Here is a 19541-nt window from a genome sequence, read left to right as displayed (position 1 = left end):
TAAAGGTTGGCCAACATTCCAGGTTTTTTTATAATAGACATTATTGGGGGATTGGCCTGGAGTATACATTTTTGTACATGCCAAACTTATGCTGTTTTTCTGAGCTTTATCCCTAGCTTGAATTTTTAAATTTGGCACAGGGTATCATTCTCTTTCCCAGGATGACAATATTCATGACAGTAATAGTGCCTGGGTCTTCTGAGTCTTTAAATTACATGTGTGTGACATTCCTCTTGCTCATTGTGTTTGTTTTGATTTTTGTAATAATTATGATTCTTTTGCCTGTATACATGGATATGCACCACACATGTGTGTGGCCCTAGCAATAGTCAAAAGAGTGTCTTAGAATCCATGAGCTTGAAATAATGAACAGTTGTGTGATTTCCCCATTTAAGTCCTGGCAATTGAACCCATCTATATGAAGGAACAGCAAAAGCTCTTAACTTCTGAGTCATCTATCCTGCCCTGTGTTGATTATATATAATCAACGGTGATATTGCTAATGTTATCATCTGTCTATTTGTAACTGTTTCAATAAACAGTTCTTTTTAGTAAGATTTTTTAAACTACAGTTTAAACTAGAGCAATTCAGGTTTCTGGAAGATGAATACAGAACTGGAGTGAATGCCTAACTCTTTGTAGCAACTTCATTAAAAAGTCTCTGAGTTTATCCTATCTTTTTTGTACATTTGATTGATGTTTGCAGTGCAGACAGGTTCTTAATATTTACTCCTTGCTGTCCTGGAACTGATTGCATAGACTAGACTAATACAAATATACTTGCCTCTGCTTTCTGAGTTCTGGGATTAAAGGCATGAGCCAATACACTAAGCTTACTCATCATTTTTTGTAGTTAGTTATTATTCATACAGTTTCTCTGATGTGTACTCAGTACTGCTGATGTGTTTGCTTGTCTCTCTATGTCTGTTAATAGGCATTTTTCTTGCAAGGTGATATCCAATTCAAAGCATTCAGAAACAATAGAAACAAACCTCCTATTCTGTTTCATTCTAAAATAAATTGATTATATTGTAATGTCTGGGTTGTAAAATAAGTGTGGGAAGCACCAGAATTATATGACTATATTGTCAAAGAAGCATGTATTTACAATGTTGTCAGTATCATGCTTTTGTTTTATACTTATGTATGGCATACTTATGTATGGCATATTTTAGGATGCCGTGACCTATGATGATGTGCATGTCAACTTCACTCAGGAGGAGTGGGCATTGCTGAATCCTTCCCAGAAGAATCTCTATAAAGATGTGATGCAGGAGACATATTCGAACCTCACTGCTATAGGTAAATTTTCCTTCACATTTTAAATTAAGGCAACAACTGTTTCTCAGTTATTGATGCTCTTTGGTAATTCTGATTGAGAATGAGGATGAATGAGGTGACTAAATCAGGCATGGTTCTAAGAATCACTGAAGATAGTAAGTTAAATTTTGCACAAATTTCTGTAATATTTCATACATTTTCTCATCCTATATTTTAGGATACAATTGGGAAGACCTTGAAGTTGAAGAACATTGTGCAAGTTCTGAACGACATGAAAGGTAATTTTCATGTGAAAGCTGATACAAATGTGCCCCCGGATATATTTTAATGTTTCTTTAAGTTTTAAAGAAATGCAGCAGTGTAAATAATCACAGCTTAAAGTACATTCATGATGTTCATAATCCATATACCTGAAAGGCAGGTAAGTGAATTGTGTTGGCAGGCCATTCTTTTTAGAAGAAAGACAAGCAATCAATACCTTAACACAAATCAGCATTGGAATCATAGATCTATCAGAGCTGTGCTGTAGAATTGCTAATTCATTTAGATTCATATCACTCATACTACCAAATGTATACACATTGAATATATGATAAGTCTGTGTCAAAAACATTCTAATAAGCAAGTAGTCCATAGTAAAGCTAGTGTTACTCTCTAGTTGTTCTGACTCTGCTAAGTTTAATGAAATGGGTTGTTAGATTCAAGAGTTAAGAGAGGATTGTTGTGGAGAATCCTTAAAACCCATAGGACATGTCCATGAGGAACAAAATATCAAACTGTGTGGAGGCATTGTAGAAACCTTGTATTTGTTATTCTTCATTTACTAGGAATATCATGTCACTCTGCATACAAGCCATATGAACATAGGGATATGGAAAGAAGAAATGTATCCTTGTCCATCTCGAAACAATTATAAGTTGAGTAGTGGTCCCATGTTGAGTAGACTTGCTAAATGTGATTCAAGTTTACATGTAATTGGTTTCCCAACTTAAAAAAGAATACATCAGCAATCAAACTGAAGAAAAGCCCTATGAGTAGTGGGAAGATATAATACTTCTGTCTTCCCTGGTTCACTTTGCAAATATAGTAGGATTAACAATATAGGAAAACATATTGATAAAATAAGGGGGGTGAAAGTCTGAATTCTTTCAGTTCTTTTCATATATATAAAAAAATCTCCTTGAGAAAAAATATGCCATAAATATGAGTCCTGTAATAAAGGTTCTTACCATAACAGGCATCTCCAAATGTGGAAAATAATCCTTATTGAAGAGCAACAGCATGAGTCTAAGCAAAGTGATAACACACCTTAAGATTTGATTCCTTTTTACATCTACAACAAACTGAAAAATTAATTCTTAGAGAAATAAAGGTGTAAGTGTAATAATTGTGGTAAAGTTTTACATTTTTAAATTATCCTTGTAGGCATGAAAGAAGACAAAAGGGAGAGAAACAATATGAATGCAATCAATGTGCTAAAGCCTTTCCACAACATGGTAATCTTAAAAGGCACCAGAAAACACATATTGGAAAGAAACCCCATGAATGTAATCAGTGTGGTAAAGCCTTTTTACTTCACAATAATCTTGAAATGCATAGAAAAACACATACTGGAGAGAAACCCTATGAATGTAATCAGTGTGGTAAAGCCTTTGTACAGCACGGTCATCTTAAAAGGCACACAAGAACACATACTGGAGAGAAACCCTATGAATGTAATCAGTGTGGTAAAGCTTTTGCTCAAAACAGTGTTCTTCAAATGCATAAAAGAACTCACACTGGAGAGAAACCCTATGAATGTAATCAGTGTGGTAAAGCCTTTGCTTGCCACAGTGTTCTTCAATTGCATAAAAGAACACATAGTGGAGAGAAACCATATGAATGTGATCAATGTACTAAAGCCTTTAGACATCATAGTAGTCTTCAAAGGCATACAAGAACACATAGTGGAGAGAAACCATGTGAATGTGATCAATGTACTAAAGCCTTTGGACATCATAGTAATCTTCAAAGGCATTCAAGAACACATACTGGAGAGAAACCCTATGAATGTAATCAGTGTGGTAAAGCCTTTTTACTTCACAATAATCTTGAAATGCATAGAAAAACACATACTGGAGAGAAATCCTATGAATGTAATCAGTGTGGTAAAGCCTTTGTACAACATGGTCATCTTCAAAGGCACACAAGAACACATACTGGAGAGAAACCTTATGAATGTAATCAGTGTGGTAAAGCCTTTGCTCAAAACAGTGTTCTTCAAATGCATAAAAGAACTCACACTGGAGAGAAACCCTATGAATGTAATCAGTGTGGTAAAGCCTTTGCTCGCCACAATGTTCTTCAATTGCATAAAAGAACACATAGTGGAGAGAAACCATATGAATGTGATCAATGTACTAAAGCCTTTAGACATCATAGTAGTCTTCAAAGGCATACAAGAACACATAGTGGAGAGAAACCATATGAATGTGATCAATGTACTAAAGCCTTTGGACATCATAGTAATCTTCAAAGGCATGCAAGAACACATACTGGAGAGAAACCCTATAAATGTAATCAGCGTAGTAAAGCCTTTGTACTTCACAATAATCTTGAAATGCATAGAAAAACACATACTGGCTCTCTTTCTCTCGGGCCCGTGGTGCCAGCAAGATGGGCAAGTGTCATGGTCTCCATACTGCCAGGAAGCTCTGCAGACACCGATGGGACCAGAAGTGGCATGATAAACAATACAAGAAAGCCCACTTGGGCACAGCCCTGAAGGCCAATCTGTTTGGAGGTGCCTCTCATGCCAAGGGAATTGTGCTGGAAAAAGTAGAGGTTGAAGGCAAACAGCCAAATTCCCAAATTCTGCCATCAGGAAGTGTACAGCTCATCAAAAACGGCAAGAAAATCACAGCTTTCGTGCCCAACAATGGCTGCTTGAACTTCACTGAGGAAAAAGATGAAGTTCTGGTTGCTGGATTTGGTCGAAAAGGTCATACTGTAGGTCATATTCCTGGAGTCTGCTTTAAGGTTGTTAAAGTAGCCAATGTGTCCCTTTTGGCCCTGTACAAAGGCAAGAAGGAAAGACCAAGATCCTAAATTTTGACAATGGAAATGCAATAATAATAAACTTTCATATTCTGAAAGAAGAAAAAAGAAAGAAAGAAGAAAAACATATACTGGAGAGAAACCCTATGAATGTAATCAGTGTGGTAAAGCCTTTGTACATTACAGTTATCTTCAAAGGCACACAAGAACACATACTGGATAGAAACCCTATGAATGTAATCAGTGTGGTAAAGCCTTTGTACAACATGGTTAACTTAAAATGCATAGAACACATACTGGAGAGAAACCCTATGAATGTAATCAGTGTGGTAAAGCCTTTGTACAGCATGCTCATCTTCAAATGCATTGAAGAACACATACTGGAGAGAAACCTTATGAATGTAATCAGTGTTGTAAAGCCCTTGCATAACACAAATTTCTTCCATTGCATAGAAGAACACATACTGGAGAGAAACCCTAGAAAAGTATTACTATTAGTGTGTAATTGGTATATAAAAGCCTGTGAATATAACTTTACATCTTGAGCATCTATAAAAAAACTCATATCAAAGAAATGTGACTATAAAGGATTTAATAAAATCTTTAGCAAACACACTTATATTCAATTACACATGATTATTATGGAGAGAAATATCTCACAGGTGTCAAAATTCTCTTCAAGAATTGTGATATCCCTCTGTATTTGGTTTATACCTGCAAATTCACATTATCAAAACGACTACGGATTTAAACAGTATGGTAACTCTTTTAGATTTCATACTTCAATTACATGAGATAATGAATCCAGGTGTAAAACTTCATGAATGTGTATTAATTCATTTCTGTTGCTTTGATGTAACATCATGTTAATGTGTACCTATGAAAGTATTGAATTGGCCCTTGGTTCCAAAGCAATACAAGATCAGCATGAAAGTGGCATGGAAACAATTGTCAGACATATCAGCTAAAATAGGAAACTAAAAATTCACATTCTCAATCTGCAACATAAAGCCTAAAGTGTAAATGGGAAATGTTATACTCTCAGGCCTACTGCCAGCAGGGCAGCCTTTTCTTAATTTTCCCAAATAATACCACAGACTTAGAATGATTGATTTTTCTGAAATCAAGCCTACATGCTTGCTTTCAGTTAAATGAATCAATACATGATTGGGAGTAACTCTGTAAGCCTTCAGAAGCCTCAATACCTTTATGACTAGAATTATAATAGAAAAACATTCTTAAGTAAAAATTAGTTTGAAGATTTCTTTTAATTTTAATTATGTGATGTCTGTCTGTACTTGTGCATGTGCATTCTGCTTCTCCAGAAGTTTAGACCCCTGGAACTTCTTGCAGTGGGAGTTAGTGTAAGTTGTCAAAACCCTGATTTTGGTCCTGGGGATGAGCTTGTATTAAGAGATTGGTCATGTCTCTAGCCCTGTAAATATTTTAGAGCTTTCTTTTATGTACTATTGATATCAGGAAATAAGGAAAATCTCATACAAGAGAAAAAGTGTATTCATGTAAACATTTGGTAAAAACTTTAGAATCACAGTTGTGATTTCATTTTCAAGAAAAAAAACTAGGAACATCTTGTTTTCATTTCCTTGAATTAAGTAAATTATTCAACATGTTCACTAAATACTGATGTGAAGATCTCATTATGGCTTCTATTTTGCAACTTTTGAGGTATATATTAAAGCGGCTATAGGTAATGTAAATCTACTTAGCAAAGTTTATTTTGTGGTCCTTATATTCCTTCTGTGGCTTTTGTTCATGTTCTCTTGTGCTCTCACTTAGTGAGAGGAATTTATCTTCTGCAATGTATAAAATAATGTCCATCATCTAAGTGGTCTGTTTGTATTTAAATATCAGGCACTATGTGACCATAATTTTCAAGTAAGGGTGTCTATAAAAGGGTGATGGGATTTTCATATGTTTCATAAATTACCTTAAAATGTTGTTTGTTATCCAGCCTGGCTGGGACATCAGTAATTAGTCAAGGATATGTTTGAACTCGTAATCCTCATGTTTTGGTCTGATAAGTACAATTCTATGTATAGATGATGCACGCCCAACATTTTCTGTTTTGTCAAATCATTTTAAGAGTCACATTTTTTTTTATTATATATACCGTGTTCTGCCTGCATGTGTCCCTCCAGGCCAGAAGATGGCACCAGATCCCATTATAGATGGTTGTGAGCCACCATGTGGTTGCTGGGAATTGAACTCAGTACCTCTGGAAGAGCAGTCAGTGCTCTTAACCAATGAGCCATCTCTCCAGCCCTTGTCAAATCATTTTAACAATGTTAATGTTAACATACTTAATAGAGAATATAAAATAAATTATATACCTCACATGTGTATGCTAAGAAACATTGTATTTCCTTGTTATAAAGGGTTTTTTTTGCATTTCTCAAAATTTTTTTCTATTTAGAACACTTTCTTCTTTAGCTCACATTTTCCTCACACAATGTAATTGAGAATTGCTTTGATCTTTTAATCCTGACTGTGCTGTTGAGGGTTGTGAAGATAGTTCTGCCATTTCTTCTAGTCTGGGTCTTAACTGGTCAGTGAGAAAGAAAAATAGACCAATGAATGAGTGTCTTCCAAATTCTGGCATTTCTGGAAACTTACAATTGAAGAGGGACCTGTGCGAGAGTTGAGTTTGTTGACCAACTTTGAAGCTGGTAGAGTCACAGTGCAGAAAGGGAGAGGAAGGATAGAGTTTGAGAGATTTCCTACTTCAACAATAGTTGAGATTAGCAATGTGGAATTAGGTTATCAATTTTAGATGCTCTGTAAATGTCCTGATTGGCCATTTCTTTCAGTCCACAGACCAGGGCAATCCAGAACCTGAGTAAAGGATTGAACTTATCTTGAAATCAAGTTGCTATAGTTACAATAGTTCAACCAAAATAGATCTGTGTAAAATGTTGTGGCTCTCCCTATCAGGATGTTATTTTTCTGGTTTTAGAAGTATACTCTGAGATGAAAGTTTTGAGAAATATTTGATGTGCTATAATACCAATCCCTAGTGTCTGAAACACATGGACATAAAGCCTGTTTCAACTTTTCAAAATAATTTTTGAAGTTATAACTATGTCATATTCACATTCTCTTTCCTGTCCTTCCATAACCCCTCATTGTTTTCTAATTCATGGCCTGTTTTTTTTAAGAACAGTTACACAGTAACTTATACAACAGTTACTATGTGTTTGTGAACTGTGTTTGGCTGTAGGACTCCCAGATACAAGGCAATGTGTTGGCTGCACTGCATAAAAAGTGTGTAATACAATGTGCACACAAAGAACCCTGTGCTTTGGATGAGGAACAGGATGTGCTATAGGAGAGTGGAAGAATGTCTACTAAAGTACAAACTTTCTTGACTAGAGCCTTGTCTACTGGGCTGTGCAGGCAGAGCTGGAAGGTCTGTGCTTTCTGCATCATTTTACCTCTGCTCTTTCACAAATGTAGCTGCTGATATTTTGACGTCAACCTGGGTGACCCTTAGCCAATGAAGGTCTCCAGGAAGGGTTAGCAATCAGGAGTAGTGGCAGGTAACTTGCAGGTTCTTTCCAGGATTCTCCTCTTCTTCTATTGTAGTGAGTTGTAAGGAAGACCACAGACTATACTATGGGGAGTATAGGGTGCTCAGAACAGGTCTGTTGAGCTGTCATTTCTGCTGGGATTTGAATGTATTTCAAAATGGATTACAATATATATATTACTCAGTGGTAAAAATCAGTTACATCATGAAATTTTAGGCACATCGATGGAACTAGAAAAAAGTCATCCTGAGTGAGATAACCCAGATCAAAAGAGACAAACACAGTGTGTCCTCATTCATAAGTGGATATTAGAGTTAAAGTGAAGGATAAGCAATTCACAATCCCAGAGAAGCTAGGTAAGAAGAACAACCCTAATGGGACATGCATTGCCCCCTAAAATGTCCCTATTCTACTCAGCTTTCCCTATATTCTCTCCCATTGTTCTTCTCTCCCTCACCTGATCATTCCTGGTCCTGTTCCCATCAACCCACAAAATCAATTCTATTTCCCCATTCTAGAGAAATCGGTGCATCCCTCCCTTCAGCTATAATTATTACTTAGCCTCTCTGGGTTTGTGGATTGTACTGTGATTAGTCTTTACTTAAAAGGTAATATCTACTTATAAGTGAGTACATAATCATGTGTGTCTATGTGGTTCTCAGTTGCCACACTCAAGATAATAATGAACTCAGGAAACTAGACCTGAAGAAACCAAATAATCCAAACATGTGGTATAATCCTAAACACAGAATTTTCAACAGAGAAATCTAAAATGGCTGAGGAATACTTAAATGGTCAACATCCTTAGCCATCAAGGATGTGCAAGTAAAAACTATTTTGATATTTATGTTATAGCTGTCATAATGGTTAAGATAAATAACATAAGAAACATATCATGCTGGCATGGATGTAGAGTAAGTAAAACACTCCTCCATTGCTTGTGGGAGTACAACCTTATACAGCTTTGAAACAAATATGGTGCTTCCTCAGAAAATTGGGAAATGATGTATCTCAAAACCAAGCTATATCACTCTTGGGCATATTCCCAAAAGATGTTCCTCCATCCTGCCACAAGAACACTTGGTCAACTATGTTCATAGCATATTTATTCATAATAGCCAAAAACTGCTATATCTGTGAGAGATTGTTCCTGGTTTGTGTTTTCATAATTTCACAAATTCCCTGAGATGTTTGTTATTCAACCTGGTTTGGATATCAAAATTAGTCAGGGATACATTTGAACTCATGATCCTTATGTGTCAGTCTCATAAGTACAATTTCTAGGGTATATGGTATACCCCTAATATGTGCTGTTTTGTCAACATGTTTCAATAATGTTTGTATTAAAAAGCCTAATAAAAGAAAATGTAAAAAACATTAAATACCACATGTTTATATCCAAAGCATAATTTTCATCTGTTTTGTAGAGATGTAATAGTGTAGGATAACCAGCAATGAACTGTCTATTTTGCTGGAGACCTGCTTGGGGAGGGGGTTCAGGTATCAAAGATGATATGTGGAATGAGCAGGGTTCAGAGGGAAGGAGGGGACTGACATGATGTGAGTGTGAATGGGATGGCTACGAGCAGTGTTTAATTAAAAAAAGACACCTTTTATATGCTATAGTTGCATGTAGGATTCAACAAGTGAGAAAAGGGCTTGTGAAGTTGTGTGTGGCTTGAAATCATGAGTTGTGGAAACTAGCCTGACCTTGACAATAGGCATCAGCCATATGTTAATGAAAGGACCACAAGTTCCTCCTGCCAAAGATTAGGAGAATAAGTGCTTTAGCCACTGGGAACTTTCCTCAAGCCTGTGAGGGAGTGGACATCCTTATCCAAATACCTGACCTTGGTAAAAGGACTTCTGGGAAGTAGACACTATACCACAAATTTTAATGTTGCTGAATGGACCTGTTCCCCTCATGATGCTCCCCAAATGGAAGGTCCTGATATCTTACTCTTTTTTCCCATTACACCATACCATTTTAACTTCTCTATATATATATTAACTGAACTCTTGACCTTAATTGCCTCAGACACTGGATCTGAACAGTAGGCATTTCACCCTTGGCATCAAGTGTGTCTAGTAAATCTTTAAGGTTCTGTTCTTGGTGTAATTAAAAGGACACAATGGAATTCCTGGTTCTGCAGTGGCAGGGATTTTTGTCCAAAGCATTCTTTTGTTAAGGAAGTCTACCTTTGCATACATTTTTATCTTTTACCAAAACTTGTCCAACATTTCACAAAGGGAAAGGCATTAATAGTGAGAATCATTAAAAATAAAAGTAAAAAGGTTCTGGAAAATTGTGATTAGTCTGTATTATTGAAATGCTGGAAATTTGCAACACATCAATGACACCATGTGTTCCACACCAATATTTCATAACATAGCTTAATGTGCTATGTATTTGTACATATTATTTGAAGTTCCCATGCTTCTTTATATCCGCATTAATTTCCCATTTGACACTTCATCTTGAAGTCCTGCTTTCCAGTGAATTATCCAGAAATACCAAATAATATAATGGCAATGGGATTTATTAAAATATACAAAACAAAATATACACAAACAAAAGACATTTCTGTGTGTGTGTGTGTGTGTGTGTGTGTGTGTGTGTGTGTGTAATGTGATTATGGGTTTTTAGGCTATGACAGATATCAGGATACCAGAAGGCAACTTTGTGGGACCTACTTTTGTTCTTCTTCATATGGTAATCAAGGTCAGGTCCCGGCCTTGCACAGACATTTCTCACTTAGTTGTCTCACTGGCCCTCAAATAAAACTAGTTGAAATATTACATCAGTAAAATATTGTCTTCTTTTCAGATTGTAAACATATTGTCATTTAATGATAGAGGAAAACAGGACGATTTGAATAATAGATCCTATTTGCAAATGCAAATAATATACTGCTATCTCTTTTTATTCTTTTTACTTTTCTTTGAATTTTGTTAGTTTATTTTGAGGATTAAACTTTTGTTCATAACATTTTCTAAAAACCACAATCTAATGTCATAGAATTGTTTAGGTGGATAAAGTTGGTTGCTACTAAGCCTAATGACCTCAGTTCAATCTCTGGAAGACTCAAATTACGCCCATAAAATTTTCAGTTATTTCTACACTCTGGCTGAGGCATGTGTACACTCTCAGACTGGAACATACATAAATAATTTTTAAACCCCATATGTGTCATTGAGGTCACTTGCAACTAAATGACTCCCTGGGTTTCATCTCTAGAACTCACATAGGAAAAGTAGATAATAGACACCTGTAAGTTGTCCTCTCACTGCCATATATACTTGATTGTACAGTTATATCCACACAAACATAGTTCAAACATTTTTTATTTTTATTTTTCGAGACAGGGTTTCTCTGTGTAGCTTTGCACCTTTCCTGGAACTCACTTGGTAGCCCATGCTGGATTCGAACTCACAGAGATCCGCCTGGCTCTGCCTCCCGAGTGCTGGGATTAAAGGCGTGCGCCACCACCGCTCATCCTCAGTTCAAACGTTTTAAATGGATGAAATTAACATAGTAAATAACCTAGATATTGAGAATATATGAAGTGATTTGGCAGTTTACATTATTATTACAGAATTTCAGAGGGTATTAGTGTTCATGAGAACATTGATGGTTTCTTTTAAAAACTTTGAGCCGGGCGGTGGTGGCAACGTCTTTAATCCCAGCACTTGGGAGGCAGAGGCAGGCGGATCTCTGTGAGTTCGAGGCCAGCCTGGGATACCAAGTGAGTCCCAGGAAAGGCACAAAGCTACACAGAGAAACACTGTCTCGAAAAACCAAAAAAAAAAAAAAACAACAACAAAAAAAAAACTTTGAGATTTCAGGTAAGCTTGTTTCAAGTAGTGAGTTCCAGGACAGCCGAAGTAGAGAGTCCATTCACAGAGGGTTAGAAAGCCATTGAATCCTTTGACAAGGACTTTTATCACCTCCAAGTGATAGGAGACAGAAGGAGTAATCTGGCAGCTTCACCTACATTTTAATGTCATATTTGGAAGCTGGAGAGTTTACTGAATAGTCCTACTCCTCTTGGTTGCCCAAGTTTGGTTCCTTGCACCCACATCAGATGGATCAGAACTACCTGTATTTCTAGGTCCATGAGATCTGCTGCATTCTTTGGGCTCGCTAGGTTACTAGATATACAAATAGTGAAAAGACAGATATATATGTGATTTAATATTTAAAAATTTTTTCTTCATATATATGTTACTTTCAAAAAGAATGAAGTTTAATTTAGATGTATATGTTTTGCCAGTGTGTATATCAAGAAGTTGCCAGGTACCAGTGGGATTCATAAGAGAGGGTCTGATCCCCAATGCCTGTAGTTAGAGATTGTTGTGAACTGTCTTCTGGATTCTGAGAATCAAAGTCAGGCCCTGTGAATGAGCAGCCAGTGCTCTCAAGTGTTGAACCATCTATTCAACCCCACGAACATGTCATTATAACAGTGAGGTGTGATGGATGATCCTGATTTCATCTTTACCTCAGCTCTGATGACCCAAAAGAAATACAAGATTGATGGCTTCTAAAACTCACTTAGACATGGTTCCAAAAAATGAGGGAAGAATACAAAAAATAGCCAGGAGTATAATTGATGATACAAATATTTTTGTGTGTTTTTGTTTTTGTTTTGGTTTTGGGTTTTTTTTTTTTTTGGTTTTTTTGAGACAGTGTTTCTCTGTGTAGCTTTTGGAGCCTGACCTGGAACTCACTTTGTAGACCAAGCTGGCCTTAAAATCACAACGTTCCACCTGCCTCTGCCTCCCGACTGCTAGGATTAAAGGCATGTGCCACCACCGCCTGTCTGACATTACAAGTTTTAAAAAATATCTGACTGCTGGAAGAAAAGCCACAAGACTTGAGTTTATCTCCAATTTCAAAAAATGAGCAGCAATGTGAGCCCACAAGGACAATTGTCAGATGTCCCCATGCTGGAGTTTATACCTCCTGTAAGGAGAGGAGAGGAAATAGCAGGCATGAAGACTGACTTGTCTGAATGGGATGATATTCTGCTTTTTTGATGCTTGTAAAACTTTCTGTTAGGAGCCCTGAATGGTGGTGACTCTAGATGACATCTGGCTTGTCAGGAGATCCTGAGACTTAAACAGAAGTCACTAGAAGGTAGGACAATCAGGCATTTTCAAAGAGCTATGGAGTATGGAGGAAGTGTCAGGGAGGGAGCTTCAATCATCAAAGCCCAGGATCAAATGACAAGAGAGGAATGTTTGGGGTGTACCTGAGGACAAGCTGGCTTCTATTGTGCTCTCTGTATCCACAGAGTTGTGGTAAATCTGTGCACTCCAGGTCTTCTACTCTTTCCTGTTTTTGACAAGTACATGCAGCTGTCGGTGACAATGTCCTGCAGCCCCAACTTTGTGATTCAACTTGGGCCTTGAAGCTCCTCAGTCGCCACCCTGTCAATCCCTGTAACCAACATTCCTGATAGAAATAAGGATATCCTAAAGAGACATTTATATATCTCCCATTGGCTAACAACTAATGAAATAGTGGACCACATGAAATTCTAATTTCACTGGGGATCTCATTGTGGGATAACACTTGAATCCTCCAGAAGAGAATGTGGAAGGGTTTTAATGATGGGAAAAATTAGTTACATGGCTTTATTAAATTACTAAGTTTTATATATCTTTTGCCTTCTGTCTAGACATCTTAGGACCCCAAGGATGGATTAGTTATCTTATATTTTTTATTGTCCCAAATTAGTCAATTTGAATAAATATCATGTTTTAAATTTTCATTAAAAATTTGCTTTATTCCCTTTGCTGTATTTGTTTGTTTGTTTGTTTGTTTGTTTTGTTTTTTGAGACAGGATTTCTCTATGTAGCTTTGCACATTTCCTGGATCTCACTCTGTAGACCAGGCTGGCCTCGAACTCACAAAGATCTGACTGCCTCTGACTCCTGAGTGCTGGGATTAAAGGTGTGTGCTACCACTGCCTGGCCCCTTTGCTGTTTTGTTTTTTCTTTTTTGTAAAGAGTAGTATTACTATGATTCCATGGCTGTCCTGAAACTCACTCTATAGACTAGGCTGTTCTAGGACATCAGACAGATCTGTCCACCTTAGCTGCAGAGTGCCTGCATTATAGGTGGACATGTCACTTACTGGATAACTTTGTTCATTAAATTGACTTACTGAGGATGAATGGCTGAGCCTGCCTAGTTAATGTAGCCAAGGCACAGGTTCTGGTCCTATCTCCAGTAACAGAAGAAAGTTCCCATGAAATATAGTCTTCCTACCTTAAAGTCAACTGTCTTCCACAATGAGAAATTTTATTTTTCTTTATTATTGAGTGTGCTATAACTCATCAATGACCTGGGAAGAGTTCTGTTCTTATTCTGCAGATGGAGAAACCTAGGCTCACAGGGATAGTTTTTTAATATAATTAAGTGTAACTATTCTTGTTATTCATCCATGATTCTAATTCCTGACTAAATGAAATTGAAGCCACCTAACCAGGCATGCTGGCACAGGGCTGAAATCAAGGTACTTACATTTGGAGGTAAGAATTTCTGGATTTCAAAGTCATGCAAAATAAGAATGGTTATTATGGTAAGGGAGGAGGGCCACAGAACCAAGGGATACTGATTGGCTCAGGACAATGCCCATAGTCTTCCCTGCAACTACAGAAATTAAGGGCCAATGAACCAGCAATTGTTAACTGAGGTATTTACTACCTCAAGTTTACTATTTTTGAAAATATTTTCTATTCTTTATAATGTTTCCTGTCCAAAGCACCTAGATTACTTGGGGATTAGACTCTTGGTACTCATTAAATAGTGGAATTCTCCTGCAGGTGGGAGAATTAGCCTAAGGCAGGGATGAGCTCACCAACTGCATGCTCAATACAATGTGTTCATCCTTGAATCCCTATAAACAAAACCAACAGAAAGGGACTCAGCAGGTTTTATTCATATGTTTGTGCATACATATTCTCACATGCTTAACAAGGAAGAAATTGGAAGGGAAGAATTTGGGAAGGGAAGGAGAGAGAACAAAAAGGGAAAATTGATTTAATACATATTAATTAAAATGTATAAAAATATATTTTAAATAAAGAAGTGGCCTAGGGAGATAGCTTAAAATTTCAAAGAAGAACCAGGTGTTGTTACATAGGACACAGGCTCTATTATACCTAACCATCTCCTGTAACTCTCTTTTAGCCTCTGCAAGAACTCTTCACAGACACCTGGAGTCAAACACCCATATACATTTAAAAAAAATAAAGCTTAAAAATGGAATTATCTGCAATGGTGTCCCAGCCCTGAGACAGAGAGCAGGCAGGACTGGTTAAAATGATCTCCTTCCCATCCTGAATGCTTTTCAGACATTCTATAAAATCAACTTTCTACATACATGGAGAGATTCATTCTACCAGTCCTGATCATGTAGAGAAAGTTGAATAATACAGCTGTCTTTTTTTTTCACCTGCCCATGGATGAAGATGTGTTGGCTAACAATGGTACTTATAAATGCATTCTTCTTGGCTCCATTATTCTCTAAGTATTCAACTTTCCATGAAGACTACCCTTTATTTTATTTAATTTGCTAACAGTTTGCTCTGAATTTCAGGAATAAAACTCCATAAGCAATTGAACCATCATCCAGCTTTCTGATGGGAGAAAGGCCTAATATCTTGTTTCTGATCTAGGGATCTGGTCAAGCCATCCAACACAATAGAGGCTGGAGGAGGTACCCACCCCTCTGCAAGCTCAGATTTATAGGCAAATGTCATAAAATTATATCATTTATAGGTGCTAGTATGGGTAAAATTTTGATTGGCTCAAGTTTGAGGGGCTTTTCAGAATTTCTGTGTTATCTTACTTTGTAGTTTTAAGCAGTTGTTTGTCAAACTTTATAGACTACCTCTGACATTGGGACATTCTGTGGTTAATCAGTTGCTACCAGATAGTCCTTCAAACATCCTGACTTTGAACTTTTGACCATCTCCAGTATTGGGGCATTCTATGGTTAATTAGTTGTTACCAGATGGCTCTTCAAACATCCTGAATTTGTCCTGGGACCTATGTCAGCAGCTCTGAGAACTTTGAAACTCAGGCCTGTTTGAAGCTGGAGTGAAAGGCTTGCTTGAAATGGTGGTGTTTTTTTTTCTAGTATGTACAAGCTAGCTGGCCACATTGTGTCCTGGAGGAAGAAGGGGAAGTGCTTAAGGAGAGCAGGAAGCGAACAGGGTTTACTTTTGCAGCCAGAGGCAAGTGCTATTGATATGCATATTTCTGGTAATCTAGAAAAAGTCTTTGTCTGGGGTGGAAGGGAGGGACAGGAACCATTGTGCTGTGTTTTTAAGCACATTGTAACCCATATGGGATGTGGTCTTGTCACTCAGGTCTCATTAGTCAATCAGGTCCTCCAGGTGGCCTGCCAGTCAAAAGTGGTGTAGGGTTTTTCCTGCCACCCCTGGCTTCAGATTTGGTTTTGAAGAGGAGCTGGCACCAGCAGTTGTGTGTGGTGTGGTGTGCTGTGAGTGCTGCTGCAGGGAGCTGAGCAGACAGCATGGCTGATCTGGAAAACCATGACATGGTGAGTGAGAGGCTGATGTGTCCAGATGGTTTGGAGGAGATGGTGAGATGGAGGATACAGTATGGTGGGTCCTCCCTGGGTCAGGATGGGAACCTGCCTGCAGAATACCCATCCTTTGAAGTCCCATGTGGTACTTGAAACTCCCTGGATCCAGGGGCAGGCCTCTGAATATCAGCTCTGCGGGATGAATCTGCTCACAGAATTGGAAATAGGGAGCTGTGCATAAAACCATCTTTGAACTTCAACATGCTTTTGGTGCACCCATGGAAAGCATGTTGCCAAACTTGGAGAGTACCTTCTAGTACCGAATAGAGGATCAGTATTTTGCATTTAATTTTTATGTGTAATATCCATTTATAGTTAATTTTGTGGGTGGTTGTAAAAGGCACCTTATGTATTGTGTAGCACTCCACTACTAACATGTGATGTAGATGAGTAGAATTGTTGATTTAAAGGATTTACTGATGCTTAGAAGATAGCAAGTCTCACAAAAAAGAATTTATAGAAGGGAGGACTGTCTCCAAAAAAAATCCCCAAATATAAGTATATTCTAGCCAGGCAGGCCTTTTAGAGATTAGGACAGTAGGATACAAATTTGTTCACCGGGATTGTCCAGACATTTGTTTCCAAACCACTACAAAGGAACAACTGCTGATTTATAACAAGCAACTAGGCCCAAACTTATATTAAAGAATGAGATTCTAACAAGCTGCTTATTGAGACATTATATGTCACAGCCAACCCTGAGGCCTGTTGTGCCAAAAAGTTCCAGTTTTCTTCTTCAGAAAAGTATGGTTCTGCCAGAAGGTCAATATGACTTCAGGTGACAAGTATTTGAAAAGTAAAACAATGTCGTATTAAGGACTGGACTGATAAAGCAAGGCTTTTATTTAGGCCTTCAGACAAGCAAAGGGATAATTCTTGGGAGAGCAATTAACAGCCTGAGGCCTAGGCCTTGGGAGCTTTCCCTAAGTGCCTGATTGATTGAAAATAAAACAGAGCTTGTTCCATAGAATCAGGGATATGTTTGGGGGAACTGGTAATGGTCTGGATCCAGGGCTTTTATGGTGGGGTTGCTTCAGATCCCACATGGTGCTATGAATATTAGTCTCAAGACCACTGATGTGTTTACTCAGTAATGATCTTGAGAAATCCTGTGTTCCCTTCTGCAGCATTGTTTGATTAGCCTCCTCCTGATTCTGTCCCACTGTACTGTAGTTTCTGCAGACTACCTAGAAGTTCCTCATTTCCTTCCATTTCCTCCCTGGAAGTAGGTGCTATTCTTTTTAAGAAGCTTAAATGGCATGTAATATAGATTGTGCAAGATATCCTCACACTAGCTTTTATTTTTTCTACCTTCCACTTTTCCCATCATTCTCACCCACTGTCAGCTTCACCCCATCACAATGTCACTAAAGAATGACCTGCTGTTTCAGGTGTCTTGTCTATTTAAGAAATAATTCTGGGAATATTTTTGATGTCTAATTCACCCATCTGCCCAAATGGCTAGACCTACAAGTTGTCTATCTTTGTTTAAATTGTTCAAAGCGCAACCTGCAACATGAAGCTAAAAAACACAAAAATTCCATTCTGTTACTCTCCAGGCCAACAATCTCACTGTTCTCTCTACTATACCTTCAAAATTCTTAATTTAAATGACTATAGAACCTCAGAGTATTAAGATTATCCATTTGAGTCATGTAGTTGAGTATTCAATACAGTGACCAGAAAAGGTTTCACATGTGGAGCATTGCTTCTGACTTCAAACCAAATAGCAGAAATAGTTTATTGTGCACACTTCAGGGTGAAGCAGGATATGTAATTAGCAGCTGGGGTCACTGTTATAAAGAAGGACCTGATTATGGTAGCAGGAGTTATTTTATAATTTCCCATCATGATTTAATTCATGTCACATGAATGATCACAGACCAGATTGTGTGAGTGTAGAGTTTGGGAAGGTTATCTTGAGCCAATGGATTTTGAATTTGCAATTAGGAAACTCTGCTATGCAGATATGTCCATTCCCGCTTGACATAGTTATGTCAGCTCATGGTTTGAGAAACAGAGCATTAACAGTAACTGGATGTTTCAAGTTAAGGATCTCAGCAGCCAACACATGCATATGAGCAAGATGAATCTATCTCATATTAATGACATTACTTCTAGGGAAGGACCGACTCTTTTTCAAAATCAATATTGCCAATTTTTTTATCTTAAAAATACATTATTTATAATATTTAAAGATGACTTATTGGTATTATTTTTAATACTTTCTTTTAGTACATTCCTGCTCTTATCTCTATTTGTTTCTGTTCTCCAATGTCTGTACATAATCAAGAGCTTTATTGCTTTTCTGTGAAGTCATGTTGATTATTGATATTATTTCTGTGTTGAGCAATTTCTCCTTTAGTTTAGGCTTGCCTCATTCTATGTAATTGAGAATTGCATTGAACACCTAATCCTTCCTCTGCTGTCCAGTGCTGGGAAAATAGTCCTGCAACTCCTTCCATTCTGGGCCTTGACTGGTCAGTCAGAAGGAAAAGTAAACCAGTAAATGAGTGACCCCCAATCTCTCTGTCTTTTATGGGAGACTTATAAATGAAGAGGAACCTCTGCAAGAATTGAGTTCATTGACCAAGTTTGAAACTAGTGGAGTCATAGCACAAGAAGGGAAAGGTACTGTGGGTGTTGAGAGATTTCCTACTTCAACAATACCTTAGATTAGCAAGGAGGAATTAGGTAATCAATTTTAGATGTTCCATAAATGTTCTGATTGTCCATTTCTTGGGGTCCACAGACAAGGCAATCAAGAATCTGGATAAAAGACTGACCTTATCATGAAACCAAATTGCTATAGTTACAGTACTTTACTCATAATAGATGTGGATAAAAAACATTAGGCATGTTGTGGCCATGCCTAATGGAATGATTATTTTTCAGGTTTTAGATATACATCCAGAGATAAAAGGTTTGAGAAATTTTTCATGTGCTCTAATACAAATCCTTAGACTGTAGAGCACATGGCCATAAAGTCTGTGTCAACTTCACAAAATAATTTTTGGAGATCAAAACTGTGTCATATCCACATTCACTTTCT

General features: G+C 37.4%; 2 protein-coding genes across 2 annotated transcripts; both read left to right on the top strand.

Annotated features, from left to right (window-relative positions):
- Positions 1–1181: 1181 nt before the first annotated feature.
- LOC131901140 (zinc finger protein 431-like) lies at positions 1182–3595 on the top strand (the record flags this gene model as incomplete). The annotated part of the gene is made up of 3 exons (XM_059252396.1): positions 1182–1302; positions 1499–1559; positions 3295–3595. Coding segments are annotated over 3 exons (483 nt in total), but the record flags the coding sequence as incomplete, so codon positions are not given.
- A 341-nt stretch (positions 3596–3936) lies between these two features.
- On the top strand, positions 3937–4371 carry LOC131901139 (small ribosomal subunit protein uS12-like). The gene has a single exon (XM_059252395.1). The coding sequence runs from the start codon at positions 3937–3939 to the stop codon at positions 4366–4368; it is 432 nt and encodes a 143-aa protein (XP_059108378.1). The 3' UTR covers positions 4369–4371.
- The last annotated feature ends 15170 nt before the right edge of the window (positions 4372–19541 follow it).

This window comes from Peromyscus eremicus, unplaced genomic scaffold (assembly GCF_949786415.1).
Source record: "Peromyscus eremicus unplaced genomic scaffold, PerEre_H2_v1 PerEre#2#chrX_unloc_3, whole genome shotgun sequence".
NCBI lineage: Eukaryota > Metazoa > Chordata > Mammalia > Rodentia > Cricetidae > Peromyscus > Peromyscus eremicus.
Note: the sequence above shows the minus strand (reverse complement) of the source record. Positions and strands in the feature narration are given on the sequence as shown.

Excerpts from the sequence above, each read along its gene's own strand:
- LOC131901139 (XM_059252395.1), top strand. The coding sequence starts at position 3,937 with ATGGGCAAGTGTCATGGTCTCCATACTGCCAGGAAGCTCTGCAGACAC.